This window comes from Limulus polyphemus, unplaced genomic scaffold (assembly GCF_000517525.1).
Source record: "Limulus polyphemus unplaced genomic scaffold, Limulus_polyphemus-2.1.2 Scaffold269, whole genome shotgun sequence".
NCBI classification, from domain to species: Eukaryota; Metazoa; Arthropoda; class Merostomata; order Xiphosura; family Limulidae; genus Limulus; species Limulus polyphemus.
Genome location: NW_013665879.1, coordinates 596,676 through 612,373, shown reverse-complemented (window position 1 = coordinate 612,373; position 15,698 = coordinate 596,676). Strand labels below are relative to the sequence as shown.

Here is a 15,698-nt window from a genome sequence, read left to right as displayed (position 1 = left end):
AACCCGGATTCTAGCGTTGTAAGTCCGGAGACATATCGCTGTGCTACTGGGGGGGGGGCAAATATTCTGTCAGTGATAACTCTAATGTTTTGCGTTAAGTACTGTAACGTGTTTTGTTCTTCAAATGTTTGTTTGATAAAAATAGTTGTTTTTATTATTTATCAACCCGATTCCTTTACTTCTTTCAGTCACGTTAGTTTATATCTGTTTAATAAAAATGGTTGATTTTATTACTTAGCAACCTGATTCTTCTACTTTTTCAGTCACATTAGTTTAATTCAAATTATAGAATCTCTTGTTTGGTTTGCAGATGGGCAGGGGGAGTGCGTCCATATGTATGTATAAAACACATTTAAAACGTGTAATATCAGACTCATATACCCTCATGAATATATTTTCAGTGCAAATTACAAAAACATTCAAACAGCATGCTTCCCAGTAAAACTTCGAAACTAATTTCCTTTTTCCTTGAAAAAATTCACATTTTTTTTCTTCAGATTTCTGCCTACGTCCATGCCTTACTTACTTCTGTGTATATATATTCTTTCGCTGGAACACAGCAACTCTTGCAGAGAAAGATCAAACACAACAACAGTCTTCAAACGCTAAGGATTAGAAGTTCCAATAGTTTCAGAGTGTGTACAGTCAGTTACAATGTTAACTGTTTACCAACATCAAAGAAAGTAAATTAGCCCTAAGTAGGGGAACAACATCAGCAACAACGAACATTTGTGATCATGAAACATGGGGAGTGGAGGGGGCAGTGCATATGTTTGGAACTGGCGAAATTATAAGCAGATTCTGATTAATGTTGCTCTTCCTTCAGAAACACGCTTCATTAAAAGATAACTCATATTTCAACAAGACAATGATCCCAAAAGATACACCTATGTGGTAAATTGTAACTTGCTATGGAAGAGAAACATGAAACCTTCAAATTTCTACTGTGGTCAGCACAGAGTCATCACAAGAACATCATTGAAGCTGTGGCCAGCACATAATCATTACAACAACATCATTGAAGCTGTGGCCAGCACAGATCCATCACAAGAACATCATTGAAGCTGTCTGGGTATATGTGAAAGACGAAAAAGTTTAACGCCACACCAAAATTATTCGTGAATTACTAGTAGTGCTACAGAAATATTTGAAAGAAGAGAGGTTAAATGCACATTATAAGAACGATTATCATTTGCTGAAGCAGTGATATGTGACCACAAACGATTATACTTGTGGCTAAAGGAAAATGGCACCAAAACTACGTGTCAAACCAATTTGAAGCAACAAAACATAATACTCCAATCCAAAAAGTCATTGTAATGAAGCTGGGATTATCTCCTGATACTGTTAACAAGATAATAACTAGAACTAGAAGTTAACGAAGGCTCGCAAACTTTAAAGACATTTCACGGTCACCAGCTATTTCATGACTGAAAACTAGAATCAAAGCAATCTAATGCATCCACATCGCTATCAAATCTTCCCATTCAACTCTTAGATAAACATTAAGCAATCTGTGTATCGTAGTGTTTTTGCCATAATATAAGTGTTTGGTACTGTGAAAAAAATTGAGGCATATTTTAAACTTGTGTATGCATAATGGCGCAATGAAAAAGTTTCCATAAATATAAACAAAAAAGACGTCATATTTATTTATTCTAATAGCTGACGTTCTACAGTTATAGCAATCGCTATACATATAATAATATTTTATTATCTTCAGCTTAAAAGTAATTAATCTTTCCCTCCTTCCGTAAACATAAAGGTTTTGGAAGGCTGATAGTGATCGAACTTACTGTAGATATGTACATATAGAGAGATATTTTCAGCTTATTGCATATCTATAATGTAACTGTAATACATTCGTAAGAGCTGTTTCACCGCATACTATACACAGGCTGGACGTATCGCTTTCATATGCAGTTTGATTAATTAATGTTAAGTTGATGCAAACAGCTGTTTGCGCCTGTTAGCTACCACGATATTTGTTCCCTTTTAATAGTTCGTTAGTAATAACACCTCAAAGGTTTACTTAATTAACAGCACATCTTAAAAATGTGAATTCGCGGAAACACCTGTCATGTACATATATTTGTTCCCTCCAAATAGTCCGTTAGTAATAACACCTCAGAGGTTTACTTAATTCACAGGAAAGTTACATAAGTGCAACTATTTATAGCAATTCTTAATTTGAACCGATCGACTAGAGGAAATTAAGGCAGATAGTCAACAGTATCCACCACCAGCTCTTCAACTACTCTTGTCTGACGGAATAATGAGGTTTGACTATCATTCTTGTAGTGTATCCACAGCCACAAAGCGCAGAGAAAGGTTTCTGCTGCAACGGGGCGCGAACCATGAATCGGATAAACTAACCACTAGGTTACGCTCTGTTATTTTAGTTGTAAACTAGTGCTTATAAAGTAATTCCGAGAGGTAAAATATGTCTTCTTTTTTTTTCAAAAACGTAAGCTAATTCAAATTGATTTTGGAGAGTTGATACGTCTTTATTGACAATGGGTTATATGACTCGTCTTCTGTCTTTGTTTCGAAACACCTTGCAGTGATGTAACATTGTGATACAGGGTAGCACAAAAATAACCACATATCCAGTTTTGTTTGTTGGTACATTTCGACATAATATTTGTACAATGTCCTATAAGGCCTATCTTTCTATCTTGAATATTACCTTGTATATACGCAAGGATAGGTGTTGGTCTCTCCTATTCTATCCATTTTTGTTTTTAACTGAAATAGACCCTGGTTCTATGGTATTTTGTGATGATATGAGACAGTCATAACTAGCTATGTTTATACAATCTAGGACTACGTGACACACACAGACACTCACACACATTGAATCTTATTATATACAAGCTGAAATACCCTTCAACTGACGGAGAATGTTTAATCTTAATTAAAACAATGTAAGTTTAACAGCAATCACATATTTCAAAGTAATAACTTGAACATAAACTTGATCTCAAAATTTTAAAATTATAACAAAGCTTCTTCATAAACAACATTTGCAATTTGATTTTCATCTAAGAACAAATAAAGATTTTGAGGTGATCCAATCCTTGAACACCATACATCTCATTGACCATGAGGAAAGCATAGTTGTTTGAAAAATAATCCAGCAACTGTCATACTTTGACCTTGAATCCATTTAGAATATTCAACATTGTCTGAAGTGTTAACCTGCCAAGATTGTTTGAGATTGACTCAAAAGGCTGGGAGTAATTAACCAACAGGGTTTACAAAATGGAAATAAAGTAAAGTTGAGTTTTGACACCCTTAGGACATTCCCAATAGTTCATAGTGTTTACATACAAATTTTGGTTGAGATTGGACCAATAAGCTCGGAACAGTTAGGATGCAAAAAAACACACAATTCGTCTTTACATATTTAGATATATATATATAGTTGATTAAAGTAGACAAGGAGACTTTTGTCAACGTAATGACTGCCTCTCAATGTTTGTCACATCAAACGTGATAACTGCCTCTTAAAAAAAATTAGACTTATCTGGAAATTTCTGGAACATATTATGTTCTAATGCGTTCTGTAGATTTTTGATAAGATTTTTGTTTTATTCTGTGACTTTGCTAACAATACTGAAATGAAGGGTAAGGTTATAATCATAAATAAGTCATTTAAGTGTTTACGTCATTTGAAATTTCACAACTTTATGCTTCCGTTATCTGTTGCTATGGATACATGGGACAATCACTGTTTAAATACTTTGTATTACTTTCATTTCTAAGACACTGTTGTAATTGGTATTAAAAGCACTAAAATCTTAGAAGGCGTCGATAAATACATTTGTTATAATACAGTCTCTAAAGGTAATTATATCACAGCTCTGACATAAAGGAAAGGCTACTCACCGCCCTGACTTAGTGATAATCATCTCCGTCCCTAATTCGTGGAACTTTTCCCATAAGTCCTTTGTTTCTAGATAAGCATCAGCTCGCTTGAGTTCTTCACAGTTACACTTGGGAAGAACCTGCGGATTTTCTTGCTTCACCTTCCCGCTGCAGTGACTAGCTCGGCCGCTCTTATAACTAGAGATGCCGGAACTGCTTGGTTCATCTTCCCGCTTAATCTGCTCCGTGCTAAGCGAGATGTCATCGTCACTGATGTCTCCAGTTTTAATATCTTCCTCTTCCAAGATGAATTCATCGGAGATAGGGTCTTTTGGTAAGGAACATGTGGAACTGGACACAACTTCTATTAGCTGACCAGGACTAGTAGTTCTCTCGACCAGTTTCTCTTTAAAAATAGAAATAAAATAATAAATAGATAGAAATAAATGTATGTTCTCAAAATACTATTATTGGACTGAGGAGCATTGAAAGTTCATCAGCGAACAACACAAATGTTAGCGGTGAGATATTGTGTAGCTTTTAGGCTTAACAACAAATACATAAATTATTTTCTCATCGCTATCAGGTGTATTGCAAGGATTTCAGGAGCTACTACTTTCCAAAACTATATGAAGATCATAGTCGGCAGAAAAAAAGTATTTTGGTTTAGAAAAATAATAATTGTATAAGTATACAATGTAAAAAAATAAATATTTTATTTCTTGAAATATAAAACAACAAGAATCAAGTCTCACCACACAATTTTAATAAACAGGTAAACACTCTCGAATTATCTTACAGGCAAACATGATTATCATCATACTGTTTTTGTGATAGAAGAAAACAAAAGTCAATGACTTGTTTAATTTTCATTGACATAAAATAGTCAAATCCCATATAAAAGAATTTAAGTGCCGCGGATATTGAGGATTCTCTCTTGTTTGATTTTACCGTTCTTTACATAAATGTCTCCGATTCTGTTTTCTTCAGAAACTTTATGATGAACATGTAAGCGATTGAGTAGCGTTTGAGTGTTCATCCTAGCTCATCCTAGAATGAGTAGAACTATCCCGTTTACAGTGAAAACTCTCATTGTAGGCTTAGAAATGTGAATGCTGGCAGTTTTCGCCATAAACGCATTACTCGAGCGATCTTCCAATATCGCAAATTTCTGGCTTACATGGATTATATTTTAACTCCTTTTTATATATTATTCCGAGAGGATTCATATACACACATATAGAGTTGCGAAAGTATCTTTCGTTAATTTAAGTTTATAAAATTCTATGAAAACTCGTAAATGTTAAATAAGGAAATTCGTGACACTATACAGATATAAATAAGTTTGTTTAAATGTTTCTTTATTGACTAGAAGTTTCCTGCAGATTGAAAGAAATCGTGAGTTAAAAAATAGAAAAAATCCATAGAGGCAAAAAATAAATATAAACAAACGAGTAAACTTCAGCTTGCAGCATGAGTTGTGAACTAACAAAAACTTTAGTAGAAAGAAACGTGTATATAAAAGGGTGAGCAAGTTGAGATGTTTGTATAACTTGTGTTTCAACTTGTTAGTTTGTTCAGTACATACTTACGATGGGAAGAGTAAAATATATATGTTTTACAAAAAGCGATTTAATCAGCATTACTTTCAGGGTTAGGTATGATCGCTGGCTGTTCTTACATGAAACGTCAATCATTATTATACCAGTAGATGAAGGATTGAAGTTCCGTGAAAATTTGTCAGGAAAAATAATTATCTAAGTAAAATGGAGACAATTTACAAGAAGTCACGTTAGAATAATGATCGTTTTTAAGTAATCAACTCAGCTTCTCGGTGTTTAACAATGCAATACCGGTTGTGAACATATCTTTAAGTTGGATATTATTGTACATTTAAAGTTCTACCAGTTATAAATTGTCTTCTGTTCATGACAACTGTAACAAATTGCTATGGTGTTGAAACTGGATAAAGGTCATCTGATATCAAACTATTTGTACAAATAATACCGTAAATGAAATGATTTTCTAGCAGAACGAATTTTAATAAAGCACACATACAGGTAAACAAATGAGATTGAACATCACATAAATGAACCAGAACGAATCACATTATACACAATTATCGTTTTAATTTTCTTATTAGCGACCTAAATTTAGGAAAATGTAGATGATGAGTCATACACATACGACAAAAACACTGTCTCCTACACATCTTACAACAAAACCCTATCTTCAACACATCTTACAACAAAACCCTGTCTCCTACATATCTTATATCTTACAACAAAACACTGTCTCCTACACATCTTACAACAAAACGCTGTCTCCTACATATCTTACAACAAAACGCTGTCTCCTACACATCTTACAACAAAACACTGTCTCCTACACATCTTACAACAAAACGCTGTCTCCTACATATCTTACAACAAAACTCTGTCTCCCAGACATCTTACAACAAAACTCTGTCTCCTACACATCTTACAACAAAACCCTGTCTCCTACCCATCTTACAACAAAAACACTGTCTCCTACATATCATACAACAAAACACTGTCTCCTACGCGTCATACAACAAAACAATATCTCCTACATATCATAAAACAAAATGTTTTCATTTGAAATGAAAAATCTGATCACTTGGTTTTAAGAGTTTATTTGAGATAGATTTTGTTTCATCCTTCCTATTGAGATGAAACCGTATATAAAGTTAAATGATTTAAATTACCAATAAGCAAATAAGACTAAAATTAATTTCTTTAATTTAGGTCCTAAAATATGTAAAGGAAACAAAAAAGTTAATAAGGTAAAAAACACCGAGTTCACCTGCATAGAACTACGTGCAGACTTTTTATTCGAATAGCACGACAACGCATTGGAAAACTTCACAAGAAATCCAATAGTTTTATATGAGTTTTTACACTATTAAAGGCTAGTTCTCATTTATATGAGACATTAACAGTTGTCTTCTAAGTTCGAATAGCAATATCGTGATTAGTCTTGTTGATGTGTCACAACATAACTGTTGCTATATGTTTAACAAATGTTAATAATTCATAAAAAAAAGCGATCCTGTTGTTGGTTGTTGAAACATTAATGAAATTCCTCGAGCTATAGCTCCTCTCAAAGTCTACCATATTTGAGCAATAATTCGTTGTAAAGTGCATTTAAATATTAAAACCTGCCGAGAGAGGGTTTTTCGGAACATGAATACAATGCACAGATAGACATGTTGGTAAACCCAATATCTTTCGCGCCATCTATGCTGGGGTTAGAAATGTACTTATCAACAATTACCTGTGGTTTGGTAAGTAATATAAGGGAAAATACCACATCTCTGAGGAGATCTGGTCTTTATTGAAACTCGCACAATAGTTACGAGTTTGGGACAACTTACCAAAGGCAGTAAATGATACATTTTAAAATTTTAGTCAGTAAAAAGGGTATCTCAGTAACTATCTTATTAGGGTGCTTGACAAGACATTTCCGTTTATCTGCCATTATTTTTAGGAGTTAATCACACGAGTTAAGTTTTTACTTATCAGCTCAATATTTAAAGTGGGGTTTAGGCTACGTTTTGCTGTGAAAAAAGTTCATTTGTTATTTTTTTCCAATAGTAACGTTCTATAATGTGTTGTTTTCAAATTATGTAATGTATGAAATAATTTAGCATAAGTTTCGAACTTGAAAGCATCCAGAAGCCAGGCGTGGCCTTAAACTAGCTTGCTAAGATTGTAAGTAGAATGACTTGTGGTATGCACTCTACACTTTGGAGCCATGGGTGAGCTATAAGAACAACGGCCAAATCCTATTATTTGCTCAGACAAAAGTAGCCTAGTTTAAGAGGTAGTAGTTTGTACTGTTACTAACTATTTTAACTCACATATTAGAGATGGCTGGCTCGATTACCGTAATTTTTGGTATGTAACTAAAAACCATCCGATGGTGTACAAAAACTATTTTGTTTTAAGATTTTTGCTCGACAAGGGGGATAAAATAGATCATAAAATAAGGCATATCTCAACTTTTAATATACCTTTGTTTGGCCTCCATCACCCACAATTGTTTGACTCGATTACTTTAATCTTTTATATGGCAAATGGAAACTGTCTGTCGGTGTACAGAAGCATTTAATTAGGATCTTTGCCTGAGAAGAGGTATAAAAACATCCTGAAGTAGGGCACATTTTCTCTTTCTTTTTATAGTCTTTTTGCTTTTAATTTGCCCCCCAGTGACACAGCGGTACGTCTGCGGACTTACAACGCTAGAAACCGGGTTTCGATACCCGTGGTGGGCAGAGCACAGATAGGCCTTGTGTAGCTTTGTGCATAATTAAAAACAAACAAACAAGCTTTTAATTTAAAGACACACGTTCTTATTCAGTAAAATGAGTCAATTGTTATTTTCCACAAAACAAGGTATGCAATTATTATCTAATGACGTCATTAGAGATTTAATAACAAAAGAAAAAAGAATATCATTATTCAACATTGTTACTATTATTTTAAATTGGTAAACGTATATATAGTTAAATTGTATATCAACTGATTGTAATAGCTGCATAAAATAACATGTTTCAGCAAATTGAGTGATGTAGCTAGTACCAAAATTAAGAGTTTATATAAATCCGTTTGTTTTTCGTAGAGTAAGGGCTATCTGCTGTATCTATGGCGGGAATAGAACCCTAGATTTTAGCGTTGTAAGTCCGTAAACTTACCGTTTTCTCACCGGTGAGAGGGGGAATCTTTTTGAATCTTGAAACCAAACGAAAAAGCTCAGCAGTTGTTTGCAAATACACGTGCCCATTTCAGGTTTACTAAAAAATGTTTCTCGACACTTATAACAGAAAGCTTATATTGAGACCATGCGGCATTGTGTAAGCTGTACCTTCTCAACAGTTTCGAGATTTTAAAATCAATTTCAAGAACCTAGTTGTGCAAGACATTACTATCCACTAAATCCTTGACATGGGTTTAATATATTTGTCACGAATATATTTACTAATACTACATAATTCATGTTCAAATGATCATGTACGTCAAGTTATTGTACACACCGCTAGTCTGCCGAGATATAGCCTTGTTTTAAATATCTCTATAGCTATGTCAATGTATTTCTTCTGTTTACCAGGTATGTTCGGTATCAATGTTATTTTGTATGCAAGAAATAATGTGAGGCTTATTCACGTATTTTATACCAACAATTGTTATTTAATTATATCTATATTCTCTATCACGATGGTTGAAAGGCTGGTTTATTCAACATAGCCCGGCATGGCCTGGGGGTTAGGGCGCTCGACTCGCAATCTGAGGGTCGCGGGTTCGAATCTCCTTCCCACCAAACATGCTCGCCCTTCAGCCATGGGGACGTTATAATGTGACGGTCAATCCCACTATTCGTTGGTAAAAAAGTAACCCAAGAGTTGGCGGTGGGTGGTGAGGACTAGCTGCCTTCCCTTTGGTGTTACACTGCTAAATTATGGACGGCTAGCGCAGATAGCCCTCGTGTAGCTTTGCATGAAATTAAAAAACAAACAAACAAGCAATTATTCAACACAATATATAAGTAAGATTGATGTTCGTGTAACAATGTGGGAAGCATACACTCACTTGTCATATTTTTAGGGCTTCTGTGTACATAACCAGATTGGCTCACGTTTATTCTTAACTTTGTGTAACATAGAATCCTTTACAAAATGCCGGAATACGTCTTGCATATATAGTTCACTCGTGAGAAAATATATGGTCCGCCTCGATGGTTAGCATATGTCAACAGAGAATTACTGTGCTGATTAGCCGTTAAGGTTCAGCCTAAAGATGCTCGATAGGAAAGAAATCGGGTTATTGTACTGGTCAGGAAATTCGACACAAGTTATTTTCGTGTTCTTCCAAACTATTTTGCATAACTCGAGCCTCATGGATATCTTGCAATATCTACTAAGAAGAGCCCATGTCCATCAGTGTTGAAAAGCAGCATTGTAGGGTGGATAATACACAAATTCCAGGTATATTCTGGATGTCATTTCTCTTTCTAGAGGAATAAAAGGACCCAAAACCGCCACGAGAACATTCACCGCCTCAGTACACCATATTAATGAATATTAGAATATGTCCGGAGTCAAGTGTCTCATGCATTTTTCTTAAAGACATTCATATTAACAGATGTAACACCACCGATCATGTTAATAAGCGAATGCGTGTTGCTTTACTCTTTTTCTTGTTCAAGACTTCCAAGTGATGTAACAACACCAGTCTAAAATTATTACTGTAGCCTGAGGTTGCACTGTAATTTGTTAACTCTCCCCAACTCACCCTCTAACACACAAATTGATGCCTCTTTGACTTTCCCTTGCCATAACAATATTTGATTTTCTCGCGGAAGTTGTGACATAAATTAACTTTAGAGTAGCCAGCACGTGCGTCTGTGTTCAATATCACTGTCCTATATCCTTCTTATTAAAACACCTTGACCACAACAAGTGATTTCAATCTTTTCCGACACCCCATCCCATTTCGAATACAATATAAACAATACAAATTTCAAATTCCTCTGAATGACAGTTGAGAACCTATTAACCCTAAAATTACTTCTATGGTCCAGGAGTTGGTCGAGTTTTTAAATATGTTTGTCTGGAGAAGTTATGCAGCAAATTGCTTGTGCACATCAATGTTGACTACAGGAACTCTAACAACGTATAAGCCCTATGAAACATTCAAACAAAAAATACTGTCAATATTACCATCATTCCACTAATTACTGCTATGTATTTTACATATAAAGTGAGTCATTTCACACATTATTTTGGTCAGTTCTTTGAACTAAATATTGTGACGAGCCGAAACATAAAATTACTTAATTGATATGATGCAGTATGAGAAACCCATCGACAGTGAACAGTACGATGTTGTTTTTTAGCTACACAATGGGCTATTTACACACTTTGCACTGTGGAAATTGAAACCCGGATTTTTGCGATGTAATTACGTAAACTTACCGTTGATCCATGATGGGTTACGTAAAGAAGTTGTACTTTAGATGAGAGATGAGTAAATAAGAATGAATCAACTTTAAGTTACTGTACAAATTGAAAGCTGAATAACTCGAAGATAATTAAAACTTCAATTATATATATATATTCTCAAATTTTTGGATTACAAATTTCTGATAACGTAGTATTTATATTTGGTATAGTAATATATGTATCAAGGAAATGTGAATTTTCTCTTGTTGTTACACTGAATATGTTTTCCACTATAAAATATTACAGGAAACATATCCAACATATTTTTCATAAACAACACAGGGAATATAATTCCTACTTATTGCAGGAAATCTCTGTTCAGTAGATACATGTATTACAAGAAGCTTCTTTAATGTAATGAAAGTAGATATAGATATTAAATGGAACTTATAAGAAGAAAAGTGGCGTTTACTTTGTATTTATATTATCGGAAATCGGGATTTTGAAGCAGTTTGTTTGTTGGTTGTTAAGCCCAAAGCTACGTAAAAATATATTCGATTTAAAGAAAACTTTTGGCATATTATATTGATTTTTAAAGTTTCTTTTTTCATTTTTAGACTTTTGATGGAAAGACTAAAATATTTTTAGAAAAGGTTGGGTAAATATTTTTCCCGCTAGGGCTTAAGTTCCCTTAAAATCTTCTGCAATATTATGCACATGTAGTTTGTTTGTTTGTAATTAAGCACAAAGCTACACAATTGGCTATCTGTGCTCTGCCCATCACGGGTATCGAAACCCGGATTCCAGCATTGTAAGTCCGCAGACATACCGCTGTGCCACTGGGGGGGGGGGCGCATGTAGTACAAATACTTGAATGTTTGGTTGTTGTTTTTTCCAACAAAAAGTGTAAATATGCGTATTTTTGCTCCTATTTTTAAAATCAAAGTTTACAACAACAATGTTTTAATTTTCTATTTATTTTCGACCGTAAATAATCAAGTTTATATTCTTAAAAGCAGTTTTTGATAATTATGTTTTTAACTTCTAATATAGCTTATCTTTTAATTCTATCTGGCATGTATAATGAACAAAATGGTTGCTTTAATTTTGATCATTATATTCGCTGATTTTGCAATGGATCATCGAAGATCAGTCTGTGACCTCATGAAACTTATGGTTTGTCAAACTTTACATGTTAAAAGAATAACTTAAATTCTAATATCAGTTTATGACGGCTTAAAACTTACAGCCACCTTTAATTTTCCATTGTGAACCTAATTAATCATCTAGACCGTGTGGTGTTATCACGTTAAAAGGTGAAAAATAAGTACGGTCAAACAAATGCTTTCTGTAGTTGTGTATTTATAGCATAATGTTGTTTTTAATCAGTGACGAATTTGTTTACCTTAAGGCTATCAAAGAATATGATGTACGGGAACATCTATCATCAAATCTATCGGGAGAGCGGAATATCAGGAAATCCTGAGGTTTTATTTGTTTTGGCCATCACCTTGGCTTGGAAAGGAGCCAAGGACTTGTTATAAGCTAAATGAAATGTAAATAAAGCGAAAAATGTCTGCTGTTATAGAGGTAGTTTACAGAAAAAAAACAACAACTTAAAACACATTCCTCTTTAGGTATAAATGTGCTTTTTTTTAGTCAACAAAAAATGTAATTAAACATAGTAAGAAAAGCTTTTGAACAGTAATAAACAGTCAATTAAACATAGTAAGAAAAGCTTTTCAGCTGTAATAAACAGTCAATTAAATATAGCAAGAAAAATGTTCAATTGTAATAAACAGTTTCTACTTTCTAGTATTTCAATCACATGACATCATCGTTACCGTGGGTGTAAACGTTACGTTTCATTCTAGGTGTTTCTTAACGCCCTTACACTACGAATGTCTTCAAGTTAGCTGTAATTTTCATCATTTCATTCGATAAAATGGTATCATAAGTTGTAACGATTGTAGAAAAAAATCTCGCGGAAAATAATGAATATTTTATTTAAATTTCAGCAATCTGTAGTATTTCCGTCGTCCTAAAAAGTGTTCTCAAATGTACAACATTACCAAAATAAGTCTGTTTTCACTTGCGAGAGCTCACCCCTTCATGGGTGGCTCAGTAGTAAACGTGAGAGCTTACAACGCTATAATTCGGGGTTTAATACCTTCGATGGGCACACTACAAGTAGCCCATTGTGCAGCTTAGCGCGTAGCAAGAAACTTTTCAGTCCATATACTCATAGATTAAATATTTTATAACAAATTAATTCTTTATTTTCCTTTTATTTTAAACAGTGTAAATATATTTTTATTCTTTAAAGAACACTTTGGCATTCATTGTTTTAGTTAATGGTAATGAAATGAGAATAATTCAATTATATGGACTGCATGTGTATCGTTTATTAAATAGTGATGATCTGCATAATCCTGGTCATTTCAACCATAAAGTCATGGTCATTATAGGTAATGAGTCAAGTTGGAATATCTAGGTGTCAAACTATTAGGAGAAGAAAATAAGAAAACCCTAATTACTATTTATTTTGGCCTACAGCTTGGCTTGGAAATGGTCATGTACTTGTTAAAATCTTAATCGGCATTTCAATACCTTTATAAAGCGAATAATATCTGGAGAAATATGATGTTCATCACAGATAACCCTAGTAAACATATGTATATAATCCAGTCAACAATAAGCTAGCCAAAGCTATGCTATTTGATAAGTAACGACTTGAAATTGATGGCTAGTCCTGAAACGACAGCATTAAACATTGATGTGTAATAATCCTAATATAATTAAGACAGTCATGTTTAGTAAATGTAGTAATATAAGGGCTTGATGACAGTTACCATAGTAAAATTACTCCATATTTTTATTCAAGGTTTGTTTGTTTCTAGTCAAGCACAAAGCTACACAATGGACTATCTATGCTGTGCCCACCACGGGTATTGAAACCAGATTTTTGGTATTATAAGCCTTCACACTTATCGCTAAACCACTGGAGGGCGGGACTATTATTTAAGGTAATGATCAACTTAATAACTAGATAAATGTTATAGATTTACTATTTTTAATACAACAAACCGCCTGACAGTTATACAAGACAAGGCTTGTTCTGGAAATTCAGCAACTCGAAAAATTGTTTCATTGTTTTTTCAGTTGTTTGAAGTTGACATAGAAACATTATTGACTCAGATCATGCTTGTTTAAAATCGTATTGAATATAATGATATTTTTTTGTTGTTGGGAAAATCATGAGGTAACATTGTGATGTTAGTTGTTACCGCGTGTTTGTGTAATATAAACATCACAAAAGATATGCATTTAAACGTGCACAACTACAATGTTACACCGTTTTATTTTTAATATGAATCAATCTTTGTTCGTTCATATTCTGGTAAACTACAGACAATTAAATAAGGAGTTATGTTTCCTCCCAAACGTTAGAATGCTCGCACACGAGTTAAGCACGTTTACAGTGATACTAGTGACTGCCTCGGGAAATAAAAACACTTTAAAAATTACTGTATTATGTATAGCTGTTACATACAGTTTCAGTATTGTCCGAGAAGGTTGTATCGTTCTTTCGTTTCCTTTGTTGGCGTTAGATTATACTACTGACATATATTTACAACGTTTTACTTTAAAAACACAACACTAGCTGAACATTACTTACCCAAGGGCGAGATGGCTTCGCAGACAGGTGAAGTCACTTGGTCGGAGCCGTAGTCGCCGCCATCGTCGTTAGATACTCCGCTTGGATTCGCGTGTGAATTTGCGATCAGAGCGTCGATTGAAAAATGTTTGGCTCGCACAGAAAGCTGGGGAAGAACGTTGTTCTTACGGGCTTGGAGAGTGACGGGCGGCGGTAGCGGGTCCCCGGGGTCCATGGCCGGGCTACGCGGACCTGGCGCCACCATAGAGTTCGTAGTACAGCAGTTTTAGACGAAAAATGTATTACGCTCTGGGGAAATAACGGGCAAATTATTAATAGGAAGAGAATATTGAAATCAAGGTGATTTACTTAATCAATAATGCCACCAAGTAAAGATGTAAGATTAACAGTTGAAAAAAAAAAGATTTGGAAATAAACATTGTGGAACCGGAAAACAGCATTTAACGTGTATCCGGTGGGTCCCACAGGCTTCTATGCCGTCACTTGAGAAGAAGTCCGCAGTTAAATCAGCTTTATATAGCAAGCTGTAGTATTAAACTATGCTAGTAACCTACGTTTTGTACTCCGTAGTAGTTCTTTAAATCGTTGAGCTCTAGAAAGAACAACTGTATCAATGAAAACGAGAACACATGCTGTGTAGGAAGACAATCGTTAACGAAATTGACGCTTCTAGAAACAAACGGACAATTTCGGGCTGACCTTTTGGGAGATTTTAGCTAACTTTTCTCTGGTTACTAATGGAGGTCAACGTAAGTTTCAGTAAGTTTTTGATGTAATTCCCACCAAGAGGTTTTGTGATATAGAAGAACGAGCATGTTTAAAAAAGAAAAGAAAAGATGTTTAGCTCTAAAGAGCGACTTAGGACTACGTCAGCTAGATCACAGATTTCGTTCGCAGGATGACGAATCTAGAAGCTCTGCCAAGCCTGCGATACTGTAAATTCTTATGTGCTTACACTGTACTTAAGTCTGTTTTCTGGACGTACGCAGGCGCTTCACTAACTAGTCATCGACTTGGGAATGCTATTGGTGACATTCAACAGTTTGTAACAATCCACGATTCATCCAGTTCTTGCTAGTCTACGCGCTCGTCCAGTTACCACCTATAGGAAGTGGCGCCCTCTAGGGTGATCACTGCTCATACCAGCTGAGCTTTTGTAAGATCTTTGCTAACCAGCAACAAGGTTTG

The 15,698-nt window shown here is 34.6% G+C and overlaps 1 protein-coding gene across 1 annotated transcript in view; it reads right to left on the bottom strand.

Annotated features, from left to right (window-relative positions):
* Positions 1–14,963, bottom strand: part of LOC106456898 (T-box transcription factor TBX20-like) — a 56,922-nt gene extending 41,959 nt beyond the window's left edge. Inside the window, exons 1-2 of the mRNA XM_022382684.1 lie at positions 14,511–14,963; positions 3,892–4,276 (exon numbers count right to left, since the gene is read on the bottom strand). Coding sequence (XP_022238392.1) covers positions 3,892–4,276; positions 14,511–14,754 — 629 coding nt within the window. The 5' untranslated portion in view covers positions 14,755–14,963. The remainder of the gene's footprint in view (positions 1–3,891; positions 4,277–14,510) is intronic.
* Positions 14,964–15,698: the final 735 nt, after the last annotated feature.